Raw genomic sequence first — 13927 nt, 5'->3', positions numbered from 1 at the left:
ATTTGATTCTTTGTTCGCCAAAGAGACAAAACGTTTTTTACACAGGGAGAGTAATTGGTTTACTAATCGTCATTTTGTAGATGAAGTATTACTTTCACGTAGACTACAAAGCCATACAAAATATATAAAACGAGAGCTAAATCGACTGAGATCCAGACAGCCAGTTACTTACCACAGGAGGCAAACTGCAGGGAGAGCACACAGCTCTCATGCAGGTGGAGCTGGTATTTGTCAGGCTTGGTGACATGAAGGACCTCCACGTTGCTGCTCTCCATCCCCACAGCGAGCCACTCTCCTGTCGGACAGTAGCCGAGAGAGAAGATCTGGACACAAGAGACAGGAAATGTTACATTGGAACGGCTGCTGACATTTAATTCAGTCTTTCTGGAGACACTCATTTAAATGTTTGAAAGAGTAATTAAATAGAGATATGAGTGTGTACCTGCGATGTGAAGTCATGCTGCTGCAGCTGCCGTCCCTCTCTCAGATCCCAGGAGCGAACGGTGTTATCGAGGCCTCCGGTCCACAGCTTGGTGCCGTCGTTGGAGATGTCAATACAGCTGGCTCCATCTGTGTGGCCCTGGAACTGCCTGCAGTATACACACATACTTTCTCAGTTAAATAAATAAATAAATGTTTGAAAAAAGTCATACTGAGGAGGAGAGATTGCTTGGGCCATTGTTAAGCATCAAAGACTACCAAAATGTGAATCTCTAAGAATATTTGTATCAGCAGCCAAACAGCCAGGGCTGAGAGTGTGGTTATAAAGGAGGGTCCAAAGTGTGGATGATGGGTGAATGGAGAACAAACTCAGACTGAAGATCTCTCTTACCTAACCAGTGTCTGGTTGTGTAAATCCCAGACTGCAATGTTTCCGTCGCTGCAGCAGGAGAAGCAGACCTTGGAGTCGGGGCTGATGGCCAGAGCGTAGCATGCCGGCGCCGATGATGTTAACTCCGCTTTAATCCTGGGAGTGGGCGTGGCCAAATCCCAGATTGACAGCGTGCTCGCCTCACCTCCCACTATCAGCGTCCGACCGTCGGGCAGGAGACGACAAGAGCGGATGTAATTATCTCGGTTCTGGGGTGGCAGACAAAAAAGTTTATTTATTTAATGTTTTGCATAAAGAAAAGTCATTACAATCGTAAATTTTTTGTTAATACTTTTTATCAAAAAGGTTTCTCTCTCCGAGTCGATAAAGGCTGATAAACTTAGTCCCAGACCAAACAAATTATTTCTTATCATTACCAGATGAAAATCACAGGTAAACAATTAGGAATGCAGTTTTGCTTTGGCAAATTCCACTGACTGTGCTCATTACTGATGGATCAGTGGCTTCCATGGTCACCATTAGAAGAGCCAATCAACACTGCCCAACATAAACAAATAAACAACCCAACCCACCAACAACAACAAACTGTGTGAATCTTCCCGAGACTAACTGTGTTTGACAGCGAGAGAGTGACAGAAAATGAATATACAAATATTTCATAAAACATTTCTTTTTTTTGTCTACAATATTGCATGTCAAGGTTGTCTCGTGTTAGTTATGGAAAACCAGGTTTAAATTAACATATTTGGTCATACTTTTTGCCTTTCAAAAGACATGCACCATGACTGAAGAAATGATAGTTGTTCTCGCTCCAAAAAGCTACTTTATACAGTATTATATATATACACTCACCAGACAGTCCAACTGCGACACTGGGCTCTTGTTTCCGGGGTGACTAATGTCCCAGACCTTGACGCAACCCTTCCCTCCTGTGTAAACGTGTCGGGTGGGGTTACTGATGGTAACGGCGCACACCACCTCTCCATGGTTCAGTGTGTTGATCTGACGGGCGTGGCGAGGAATCCCTGGGCCAACCAAAGCATCCGGGGGGAAAGGTACCGGCTGCATCTGGCCATCCGCTGCCACGTGAAAAGAATAAGCCCTAAAAACACAAAGAAGAAGGAGGAGAGACGGTTATACATGATGGAAAGATGAAAGAGACGGATAATAACAGAATACAATGTAAAATAAAAAGAGACAAGAAAGCTGTGCCTGAGAGGCGGTTCACATAAAGGTTCATCCATGTGGCTTCAGGCAATAAGTCATCAAACTAACAAGCAACTGCAAACTAGCGCTTCACAATATTGGAAAATACTGACGTTGCATTTTTCCTTGATATATATTGCAACTTGAAAAAATACAGGAATATTAACAGTAAAAAAATGTGGCTTCATTTAAAAGTAAAATCTATCTGATACACTTTAAAGTGACATTGAGAAGCTAGCTTTTGTGCTCCATTAAACTTTAAAGTTTATTAGTCGAACAGATATGAAGGGTGTTGACATGAGCCACGCCCACAAAGCAAGGTTAACGAGTTGGGCTCAGTGTTTAAAGACTGATTGGTCGAGTTGTGGACATCATCGTAGAGCAATGACCCAATGAGACACAATGCGACCATGCGACTACTGGATGGATGTATGGTGCAGCCCTACCACATTCACACTTACGGTTTGCCGCCAGGGATTCCTGACAGACTGGGAGGCATTCGCATGTGAGAATGAGGATCAAAACCAACCTTGAGGAGAGAACACAGACATGTTATGATCACAGTGCAAACACACACCCATTGGCAATTGCAAAATGCTCACAGGTCAATATTAACCCGTGAACAGAACACAAATACTTGTGAGCACAAAGCAAACAGACACACACACTCCCTTTCTGAATGACGAGTTTAAGCAAACACACAGAGGCACAACCTTCAGTACATGCGACACACACGCAGAGTTTCTATCAAGTGTTGCCCAGACACAGACACAGCTGTGAGTCTACTAAACCTATTTAAACAGCGTAATGAACACTATGCAAATACAGTCAAGAGAAATGAGGTGATTGAACAAAATGCAAACCAGCACTGTATAAATACTCAAATAAACGCACAGATGAGAGAAAATACAGCTGTGTCACTATTGACACTTTCCAGTAATCAAACATAACTCCAGCCCTAAACTTCCTGATCTTTTAATCTGCTAAAACATTAATATGAAGTAAATATAATTCTGATTTTCAGTTATTTGAGTTCTAAAAAGGTAGATGCAGGAAAGAAAGGAAGGTGAAATGTATGCATCAGTCACTTTTCTGTAAGAAACTCAGTATGTAGACAAAATATGAACTAAACTGAAATAAAAGTTCATAAAGCAGAAAGGATGGCAAGGACACATGAAAGTCTCTAACACACTGAACTTTTTCTCTCAGTGGAATAAGGTCAATCTTAAAGAAATGGAAAGATAAACCATACAACCGCTGTAAATCTGCCTTGAGCAGGTTACAGGGTTTCATGGCTGAGATGGGAGCACTGTGCATACAACAACTGTTGCCCGGGTGCCTGAGGGTGAACAGCAAATAGGAAGTGACTGTTGAACACACTTATAAGCCAAGACGAAGGCCAAAGCAGAAAGCATGACTTAAAAATCAACTCGTCTTGTCTCACCTTTACCATGCAACTTCACAGAGGTATGATATATCTTGAGTTTCTGCCAAAGCATGCTCAAGTGACAACTGACTTCAAACTCAATACCTTTTAAATAATGATTTTGTTTTTCAGACTTGTACTTCATCTCTAAAAAAAGTTTTACTTTTATTGTTGTGTTTAAATATGTTCCTGTACACCAGGGGTGCCCAACCTTTTTTGAACCGAGAGCTACTTTTAAAGTTGCCAGTCGGCCGAGATCTACCAGTCCAAATAGAGAGGCGTAGCCATTACTGACAGCCTACCAGGTAAATACACACTTCTCCTTGAATAAAACTGACCTTTGTACGATTAATACTTCATAAAATACTGCAGATCCTTTATCTTACCTCTTTCTAATCTACACACATACAAGTATTTAAATGAAGTTACACAACAGTGATGTTGATACAGAGTTGGAATTTATTCACATGTCACACTACAGTGGGTAATGTTTTCAAGAAACATTGAACAGTGCTGCCACATATGACACAGGGAAAAAAGAAAAGACTCTGAACCCTTTCTTTGCCATTATATAAAAATAGTGTTGCTACAAAAGTATAAATTAGGCTTACTAATAAGACAACTCAGATCTGAAGCTACTCAGGAATCTGCTGCCAAAGTGCAATAAAAAAGACAAAATTAATAGAATCAAACCCTTTTTTTGTTGCATTTTAGTCGAGTATAAAAAGAAATGCCTTTAAAATAGGATGCAAGCAACACTAGTTTCTTAACCTGAATTGATAATAGACTATAATCAATTTAAGTTTGCATTCTTATACCATTTTGTACAATAATTATAATGAATGAGTTCAAAGAAACTAAAACTTACAGCTGATTAATAACGGTATCTAACTTGAGTTTTTATTATATCAAAAATCTGTTGAAATGCTTCTGTTATTTTTACTGTCCCCAAAAAGCTCGTCGGCAGCCTCCAGGAATGCTTCTTACTGAACTTCGCCGTCTTTGAAAGACTTCATGTGTTTCACAAGAACGTGACTGACACGTTAAGATGCGATGGTAGCAGCCTTGCTCTTGTTGTTGAGCCTGGTGAAAATGGACTGCTGTGCATTTAGCTGTCCTTTCAGGCCCCTCTCCTTTTGGGAGCGTAGGGCAGAATTAGGAGGGAATTCCGTCTCGTAGCGTTTGTGCACTGTTTTGAAATGCCGCTCCTAAATTACCCTTCTTCGATAAAGCCAGGCTCGCATTGCAGATGAGACAGGCGGACTTTGAATTGGAATAGATACAAAAATAATCATCCTCCCACTTGGAGTGAAAATTATATATTTTGGGATTTTTTTGCTTCTGCCATAATTGCGGTCTTGTGTGTGTGCGGACTGTCACTCCTGTTGCCACGGACAACATCAGCGAAATTGCGAAAAAGTGCCCACTGCCCAACAACCACGCCAAGACAAATGGGGTCACGCCGGCCAATCACAAAGCTTTGATGCGTTCAAGTACATTATTCTGGCACAGGAAGATTATGTTATAGGACATTAACGATAAAACAGAATATTGTTGTTCTATTTTTAGACACATCTCGCGATCGACTGGGAATCTCCCCGCGATCGACCGGTTGGGCACCCCTGCTGTACACAAACAGAACAAAGACAATCTCACAATATTTCATGCAGCTAACAGAAGATCTATTCTAATTGTTTTATTATCATTTATTATTTAACTAAACCACAAATCATTTTCACTCACCATGGGTGAGCGGCCGTACGCTGCCACAGCGGCCGCAGCTGCTGCACTCATCTGAGGGGACATGTTGTGCAATCCAGCAGCGTAGGCCGCGGCTCCGGCTGCTCCTGCCAGCTCCCCGTTCATCGCCGCTGCGTGGGGCAACATACCAAACGCACCCGGGTACGGGCCGGGTACAGCAAGAGGGGTCCTCAAACCTGCAGCTGAGGAGGAGAGGGGAGGGACAGACACATTAAATACAGGTAACAACCCCAATGATCCCATCACAAGTAGTGTTAATTTCGTCAGCTATTTTTTTATTTAGTTTTAGTCTTAGTCCTGTGTTAAATTTCCTTTTTAGTTTTAGTCATATTTAGTCACCTTCATCCTGTTTTTATTTAGTCAAGTTTTAGTCGACTAAAAGTCTGAGCATTTTAGTCTTATTTTAGTCGACTAAAACAGTAAACATTTTAGTCAAGATTTAGTCGACTAAAAGTCTGAGCATTTTAGTCTTATTTTAGTCAAAGAAAACTAATTATTTTAGTCTTTTAGTCAATGAAAACTGTTGAGTCTTTTTTAGTCATCAGATTACATAGAACATTTCAGTCAAACTAGTCTAGCCAAAACCAATAATTTGTCATTTTAGTATATAAATAAATAGGATTATATCTTGTCCTTATTTGATGAAAAACACAGGTTGAATGATTGAGCAGCTTTGCAGAGAGTATCTGGTCAGGTTTGTGGTGTTTGTACCAGCTGTGTTATGGCCACATTGCTTCCCTTCTGATAAAACAATGCATTCTCTTTTTTTCTCCGCCTCATTGTAGCGAAAATGGGCCCAAATATCACATCGTTTCTTTCTCCCAAGCAGTGGTGGCTTTAGACTTTTTCGTTGTCAGTCATTTTGACGGACAGGATCGTAACATTTCCGTCATAATCCATTATTATCCGTCGAGTGCACAATGTATCACTCACTCACGCTGACGGGGGGTATTCGGTTAACGCGACCACTGCTCCTAAGCCCTGTTGTTGCCATTTTATTTTCTGTTAAATAAGGTTAGTTAGACCATGAGTTAGACCCGAGTCTTCCTGACAGTTCATATTCTGCCGCTGCCCGGTGTAATTCAAATGTACCGCCGCGCGCAGCACAGAAACAGCTGCTGCTCTGCCGCAGCACCGGAAATGGAACTGCTGGGAGAAAAACTGACTATCAGAGATTTAACGTTATCTTTGATAATATTTCGTCTCCTCATTTTTCGTCAACGAAAGTAAAGAGAGATTTTGTCATAGTTTTTATTTAGTTAACTACATTTTCGTCTCGTCACTTTTCGTCAACGATATTGCATGATGATTTCGTTACAGTTATTGTTTACTGCCGTCGGTGCCGTCTCGTCATCGTCTCGTTTTCGTCATGGAAAAAAAGGTCGTTGACGAACATATTTCGTCATAGTTTTAGTCAACGAAATTAACACTATTCACAAGTGGACGCCCTTAAGCATGTCTGTGACAATTCTTCAGGGTTCTTACACCGTTTCCAAAGTCAAATTAAAGCACTTTTCAAGCAAGGATTTCCAGCACCTGTACGAACCCTGATTCTTGTCCATACAGATGTATCTACTTACTCTAGATTCAAATTCTTTCCTTGGCTATGGTGCAAAGTGAACTCCAACATTAGGTATTTCTGACCGTAATTGAGATTATTTGCAGGATCAGATGATGAGGTGATTAGATTTATAAACAACATAATTTTAAGAGCAAGCTAAAAGAACTACATCATTTAACCAAGACCTTTTGACTCTTAACAGTAAGGCTGAATTTTCCTGGAGGCAATTCAGAAAACAATACTTATTGCCTTCTGGCAAAGATAAGCACATGAAATAACACAACCTATCATATCATTAATTTACAAACTCTTCTACTGGACTTACTGGCTGGATGTGGCATCTCCATGGACAGGGGTTTTGATAGACTGGGCCGGATTCCAGGGGTGGAGCTGGGACCAGGGGTGGAGTCACCTCTCGGTGTGGGCGTGCTTGACTTTAACCCAGGTGTGCCTGCCTTGTCTCGCTGCCACAAAGAGAGAGACATTTAGAAACAAACAAGAAATTTAACTACTGACACATGTTTCCTCCTATCAATCATTTAATCTTTCTTCTATTCAACTATCTGCGGAGACAGGTGAAAGTGGGTCTCGTCCATTCCTACCAATGCCATCTCTTTGGACTTGAGGGAGGAGGAGCTGGCTGAGGACGCAGTAGAGGCTGGACTACTGGGGTCTTTCTTGAGAAGACGGGCTTTATCATGGCCATTTTCTCTTGGGGAGGGGATAGGTGTGCCGCGAGGGGAGGCTGGATCCTGGTGGAGGGACAAAGATTCAGTTAACTACCTGAAAACATAAGCACTGCACTAAATGATGATAGCAACAATCCCATGGACAACTGTGAATATATTGTGGTTCATTTAAAAGAAACCATTCCCCACAGACAGCTGTAATACCTATACATTTATCCTACAGGAAACAACCACAACGACAAATATTAAAACATACTGACCTCATTCGATACATCCACCACTAAATTATCATCGCTTTTCTCCCCGTCGCTGTCCTGCAAACCACAACAATCAGTTAGCAGGAGGTTACAAGAGTTAGCAATTAAATATTCAAGTTGAAAAAATACCAACTGAAACGTATACTAACATTTGATGTGTGATTATGTGTGCAATAACTAAAAAATTGTTTGCAAATCAACACAAATAAATATTGTTTTTCTTACATCCCTTTGCACAAACAAACATACAGTCAGAAAAAAGACATCTTACATAGTGGCTCGAGTCCTTGTCCTCCACCTTGCGTTTCTTTGAGTCATTTTGAAAATCGGGTCCGTTTCGTCGCTTATCTGAGTTCCTGAGACTTTCTGGCAGCGATGAGTTACTCTGCAGATGAAAGCAGAGAGGAGAGTAGAAGGAGAGCAGAGGAAATAAGAAAATAGATAAAGAGGAAAATAGTTTGGAGGGAAAAAAAGAGATTTTTTTTTTGCAGAGGTGAGACAATTTTGCCATTTATAGTTCAGGTTGTGCTGTGTTGGGCATTTTTCATGAACTCTCTAAACCATCTGATCCATCTACCACTAATTACAGCAGCTTTTCAGTCGGGTTAGAAAAACAGACTCTTACTTGCAAACAGGTTAATAGTTCACAGCAGCATGAATTAAGCAGCACGAACACTCCAACAGAAACCCCTTTTCTCACTTGACCAGAGCCAGTCACACACACGCCTCTGAAGCTGACGATTACATTAAGTGGCTCTTAAAATCTATCAGTACTCCCTCTCATGGCTCAGTGTGTGTGTGTGTGTGTGTGTGTGTGTGTGTGTGTGTGTGTGTGTGTGTGTGTGTGTGTGTGTGTGTGTGTGTGTGTGTGTGTGTGTGTGTGTGTGTGTGTGTGTGTGTGTGTGTGTGTGTGTGTGTGTGTGTGTGTGTGTAAATGACTGCAAAAGCCTGTGTGTGAGTGTGTAACTAAATGCATGTGTGTATTACTTGCATAACACTCATGCATCCCTCTACACACATGTGCACACACACACACACACACACACACACACACGCACGCTCCCAAAAACACACACGTGCACACACACACACACAGCTCCCCCCCTCTGGCCTCCTGACCAACGGATCCTATTGTTAATGGATTAAAGCTTCATGTTGAGTCCATTATAGTCTCAGCCTGTCAATGAAATGTGCATCCAACATACACAAACACACATGCGCGTGCACACATCTAGGGACGAGCGCTTGGGCTCTGAGGGGGGAAAGGGTAAATGAAGGAGGAATAGCAAAGAAGAGCAGGGGAGGAGGGTGAGAAAAAGTGGGAGAGGGAGGGGATGAGATTAGAGGACAGAGAGCATGAGGGAGGGGGCGAGTGTGGAGGAGAAGAAAGGGTGACAAGAGACGAGGGAGGGAACGAGAGGGGTGGGGGGGGGTTGAAAATCTGTATTCTGCCAAAGGCCCCCTTCCTTCACGCCCTTCCCTCTTCCTCCCTCCCCCCCTTCATTGAAAGGTTTTAGTGAGCTGAGCACAGGAGCACTGACCCGCAAAACATAAGCAATTTCCCCCCTCCGTCTCTCCCCTGATCGCTTTTAGCAGTCTCTCCCACACACACACACAAGCTCAGTGTCATATGACTGCTACCCCCCCTCCCCCTCCCTTTCCCAAGCCCTCCCCTCTCAGTGGTGGTGATATTAAACACAATGAGAGTCTTTAAGCGCGGGATCAGGGGCGGTGGAAGGGGGGAGAAGGGGGTAATCTGCTCACTGAGGTGTTAAATAGGCACAACAATGCAGGCTAGGCTGGAGGAGTGTGTGTGTGTCTGTGTGTGTTTGTGTGTGCGCCTGCGTGGGTGTGTGTGCGTGACCATGCTAAAAAGCTCATTTGGAGGAGAAAAGAAACCTAACAGTTCAGAGCAGATCTAGGGCAGAACTAAACAGGCAGGCCAAAGCTCTGCCCAAGAGATCCCTAAACACACACACACACACACACACACACACAATAATATACAACTTAAGGATGAAAGCTATTTGGGAGAGAAACCGAGGTAAAAACCAAACAAAAGAACAGCAAAGGGCTTTTATGCATAAGGAGAAAGTCGAGTCACTGCAGGGGCAATGAAAGTAATGCCATTAAAATGAATGGAGAAATAGGCATGCCCCAGCAACAGGTGCAGTTCACCTGATATATTAGTTTGAAGTGCAAGTCTTACTTTTTATGTGGATACATTTGCTCTTTACATACTATCGAGCAGGGATTAAACTCTGTAAATAATTTTTTTTTTTTTTTTTTTTTTTTACTTTACTTTGTAATCTACAGAGCCAAAATGGGTTAATTATAACTTTGCACTGCAACATTTAGACTAAATGTTGTTAACTTAGAGCAGACGGTATATATGTTTCTCTGGTTTGAGTAAAGCTTTCTGATCCCATAGACGTCTATCAACTGAGCTAAAACAAACTAATCTCACTGTTGAGCTTAAGTCAAACTGAATGCAAAATGCATCAAAGAACAAAGTCAAACTCCCCAAAACTGAAGTATCTCAATCAGAGAGACAGGAAGATAAACCGAGCGCTTTGTCAGAACAGTAAACATTGCTACAGAAAGAGGGAGTACTTACAGTGCCGGGCTCTCGGTCTATTGCAATTGGAAATGTGTACATGGGGTAGAGGTCATAGAGTTGGGTGTTCAGCAGAGCAGAAAACAAAAGAAAGAAAGGAAGCATAATGAGTTATAAATGGAAAGTGTACATTTAATAATATCTTTAAACAAGAAGCTCCAAAAGTTCACAGACATAATGAGTTCGAAGCAGTCCAAACTATTTTGGTCACCATTTATAATAATGTGAAATACTAAGTAAAAACAAAAAATCGTTGAGAAACATCATTTTTAAATTGCAGTTTTAATGAAATGGATGTTGGATTAAAAGCGATTCGTATTAAATCATTTTGTTATTCACAAATTTCCAGGCCAGCCACCACTTTGTGTTTCATGTGGTGTTTCTGTTGGGGGGGGTTGTTCGTTCACCTCTCAGGTGCTCGGGTCCTGAAGGGTGCATGTCTGCTCCGGACATGTGGGGCTTTTTATCACCCATTTCTTTTCCCAACATGTGTGGAGGAACACCACCAAGTGCTCCAGATAGAGCCAGGAGACCAGCTGAACCCCCCAGCTGAGAGGGGTGCAGGCCGGCAGGGTGAGGGGTGAGGGGCACGGGGGCACCACCGTGGTGTTGGGATAGGTGTTGCTGCTTAGACACAGGGAGAAAAGAGGAGAAAGAAATGTGTGGTTAGAGGAAGAAAAGTTTCAGTTACAGTTGAGTAGGTTTGCTCAACTTTACGTAGATTCACTTAGAATTAAAGTGGTGCTTTTGTATAATTCTTGTGCAAGAAACTAAGAGTCACAAGTGTGGATTCAATTTCCTAATTGATTAGTTGAACAAATCAAGTGTTTGTCGACACAGAATTTATTTTCTTCCTTTCTTCCGTTCTTACCGTTTGATCTTTCTTGGTGTTGTAGGCTTAACTTGAAATATCAGAATCAGAATTTCTTTATTCTTTCAACAGCGGGGAAATGTACCATACATCTAAACTAAAAAGGTTTACCACAAAAATGAAGCGGTACAGTTTATTTTCAAGACTTAAAAATATTAGATGATGAGCTGCCTGGAAATTAAAAACATGTTCACATTTTTAATAGATGCCACCATGCACACACTGGAATGAACAAGGATTAAAAATGTTGTACTGTAGCTGCCTTAGGCCCAAGCCACACGAGGACGATAACGGTCATATCCACTACAGTTCTCTATCATATAGACGGTCCGGCCACACGAGGCCGACATGGAAACGGATAAAACGATAACGGGTCCCAAGGTGGTTAGATCTGCGAACTAAACGCTCTGGGGGGGCAAACGGCTACGTGCTCACTGCTTTTGTGGCAGAAGTACAGCGCCACTTACAGGCCCGGCATATGTACTACAGCGTCTCCAGCGCTTTGGAGCGGTCTCGTGTAAACGGACACGTTTCTGGTGCGTATTGCGTGTGGACGGGAGACTTTTTTTATTCTTAAATCTCAAATGTCAGTGAATGACACTGAGCCGCCAATAGGTAAAGAATCAATAGCACTCTGTATCTAATTAATAGAGATGTATGACCCTATTAAAGTCTTCAACAGATGGGACTGTTCCTTCAGTGTCTGGGTTCAAACCACCTCAACAAGCTGCTGCAGTATACAAGTTGGTGAACACATATTCTCCCCCCACACACACCGACACACACACTGCCCTCCCTCTGGGGTCAAACACTGAACAATACTGACAGCTGGGATCACAGCCCAGAGCCTGAGGATGTGGTGGGAGAAGCAGGGGGAGGGAGACAGGGAGGAAAAGGAGGAATGACGGAGAAGTGGAAGGCAAGGGGGGTGCGAGCTGAGAGCCCCAGCTGCTGCCTGCACTGTCAGGTCGGCTGAGGGAGTGAGGCGGCTGAGGAGAGAGAGGAGAGGAGAAAGAGAGAAGAGGGTCAGAGAGAGAGTTTGGCTGGCAGCCCTGCTCTCTCTTTCACACCAAATCAGGCGCTCGTCTGAGCGTGAAATGCCTTTGTGTTCCAAAACATCATTATTGCCTCCTCAGACAGTAGCCGCGGGAATCCAAGCTCACTGATTCGCCACGGGGAAGGGAGGAAGAAGGAGAGGAGGTGGAGGAAAAGGGGGGCACAGGAGGCAACTCAGCAGGGATGGAAGGAGTGCTGAAGGTCAAACCGACTTTTATCTCACCTAATTGACTAACCCACTCCTCCTCTCCTGAGCCCCCGCCTTCTCTTTTTCTCTCTATCCATCCTTCACTCTTTGCGTCCTGCCCCGATGAATGAAAGCAAAACAACGAAACAGTCTTTTAGCCTACACACACACACACACACACACACACACACACACACACACACACACACACACACACACACACACACACACACACACACACACACACACACACACACACACACACACACACACACACACACACACACACACACACACACACACACACACACACACACACACACACACACACACACACACACACACACACACACACACACACACACACACACACACACACACACACACACACACACACACACACACACACACACACACACACACACACACACACACACACACATTCCAAAGTTGGCTCGCTTGCCAAACAATCAAACATAAACACAACCGCACGTCACACTCAGTCTCACTAACATGCATACACAGAGTCTAGATAAACAAGGCAGGCACACACACCCTCACTCAACCATCCTACCCCTGCCTGTTGTTTTCTGGGGATAACAGAAATGCACGCTCTGCTTCCCCCAGACGCACACACCAACAGATGCAAAAACACACACACACATGGATACACAAACAAGACCCCCGATGGGAGTAAATGGAGGGGAAGTATTGGTGGAGGCCAGGGGAACCCGGTTTGTCATGGGATGTTAGTGTGAGCTGGTGCGTGTGCATGCATGTGTTGTGTGTGCGTGTGCATGTGTGTATGCAGAGGTAGGGGCAACACGCTTCATTACACTCATTTAACTCACAAACGGGGTGAATGACAGGCTGGCGTGGGAGATGGGAGGAGTGGGTGAAGAGGGGAGTGTAAGGGCAACGCCGTGACCCCCCCTTTTACAAACACTGAAATCCTGCAATTAAGACTCAAACAGCAACTGCCAAATTCATCTCCCCCATCACACACCCCCATCAGTCCAAGCCAACTATAAAGCCCACCTCACATTTAACTCTTCAAACCCACTGCCCACTATTTGCTAAGCCAAAGCTATGAGGAACCCCACCACGTCCACCCCCCCTTTTCCCACATTCCCCTTCAGCTCAACCCCCTGGCCTCACCTTCCCGCCAGTCAATCCCCTATGACTGCTATAAAGTATTCTGAGCTAGCCCCCACCCAAAAAGATACCACCAACAGCTCCTCTCTGCCTCACTTTTAACCTAGGCATCATCGCCAAGGCGGAGTAAGAAGTTCATGTTTTTGTAACTTTTTCTCGCACTCCAATACCTTCACAGCTCGAGCCTGAATAGCTTGCCATGCTGCTTGATTCATCAAAGGCTGAGGACAGCTTTTCAATAAACACATCTCATCAGTTAACCCACTGATTAATATCCTCTGTACTCTGCTCGTTCACCAAGAAAAACAT

General features: G+C 43.4%; 1 protein-coding gene across 2 annotated transcripts in view; it reads right to left on the bottom strand.

Moving 5' to 3' along the window:
* Positions 1–13927, bottom strand: part of LOC117452473 (transducin-like enhancer protein 1) — a 31249-nt gene that overhangs the window by 7710 nt on the left and 9612 nt on the right. For both annotated transcript variants that reach the window (XM_034091135.1, XM_034091136.1), the window contains exons 7-18: positions 10757–10973; positions 10350–10366; positions 8004–8117; positions 7736–7789; positions 7389–7538; positions 7112–7250; positions 5208–5407; positions 2500–2567; positions 1685–1934; positions 833–1080; positions 443–590; positions 173–323 (exon numbers count right to left, since the gene is read on the bottom strand). In XM_034091135.1, the coding sequence (XP_033947026.1) occupies positions 173–323; positions 443–590; positions 833–1080; positions 1685–1934; positions 2500–2567; positions 5208–5407; positions 7112–7250; positions 7389–7538; positions 7736–7789; positions 8004–8117; positions 10350–10366; positions 10757–10973 (1756 nt within the window). The remainder of the gene's footprint in view (positions 1–172; positions 324–442; positions 591–832; positions 1081–1684; positions 1935–2499; positions 2568–5207; positions 5408–7111; positions 7251–7388; positions 7539–7735; positions 7790–8003; positions 8118–10349; positions 10367–10756; positions 10974–13927) is intronic.

The sequence above is a fragment of the Pseudochaenichthys georgianus genome, chromosome 9, assembly GCF_902827115.2.
Source record: "Pseudochaenichthys georgianus chromosome 9, fPseGeo1.2, whole genome shotgun sequence".
Classification (NCBI taxonomy): domain Eukaryota; kingdom Metazoa; phylum Chordata; class Actinopteri; order Perciformes; family Channichthyidae; genus Pseudochaenichthys; species Pseudochaenichthys georgianus.
The sequence above is the reverse complement of the archived record's forward strand: the minus strand, read 5'-3'. Positions and strand labels throughout refer to the sequence as shown.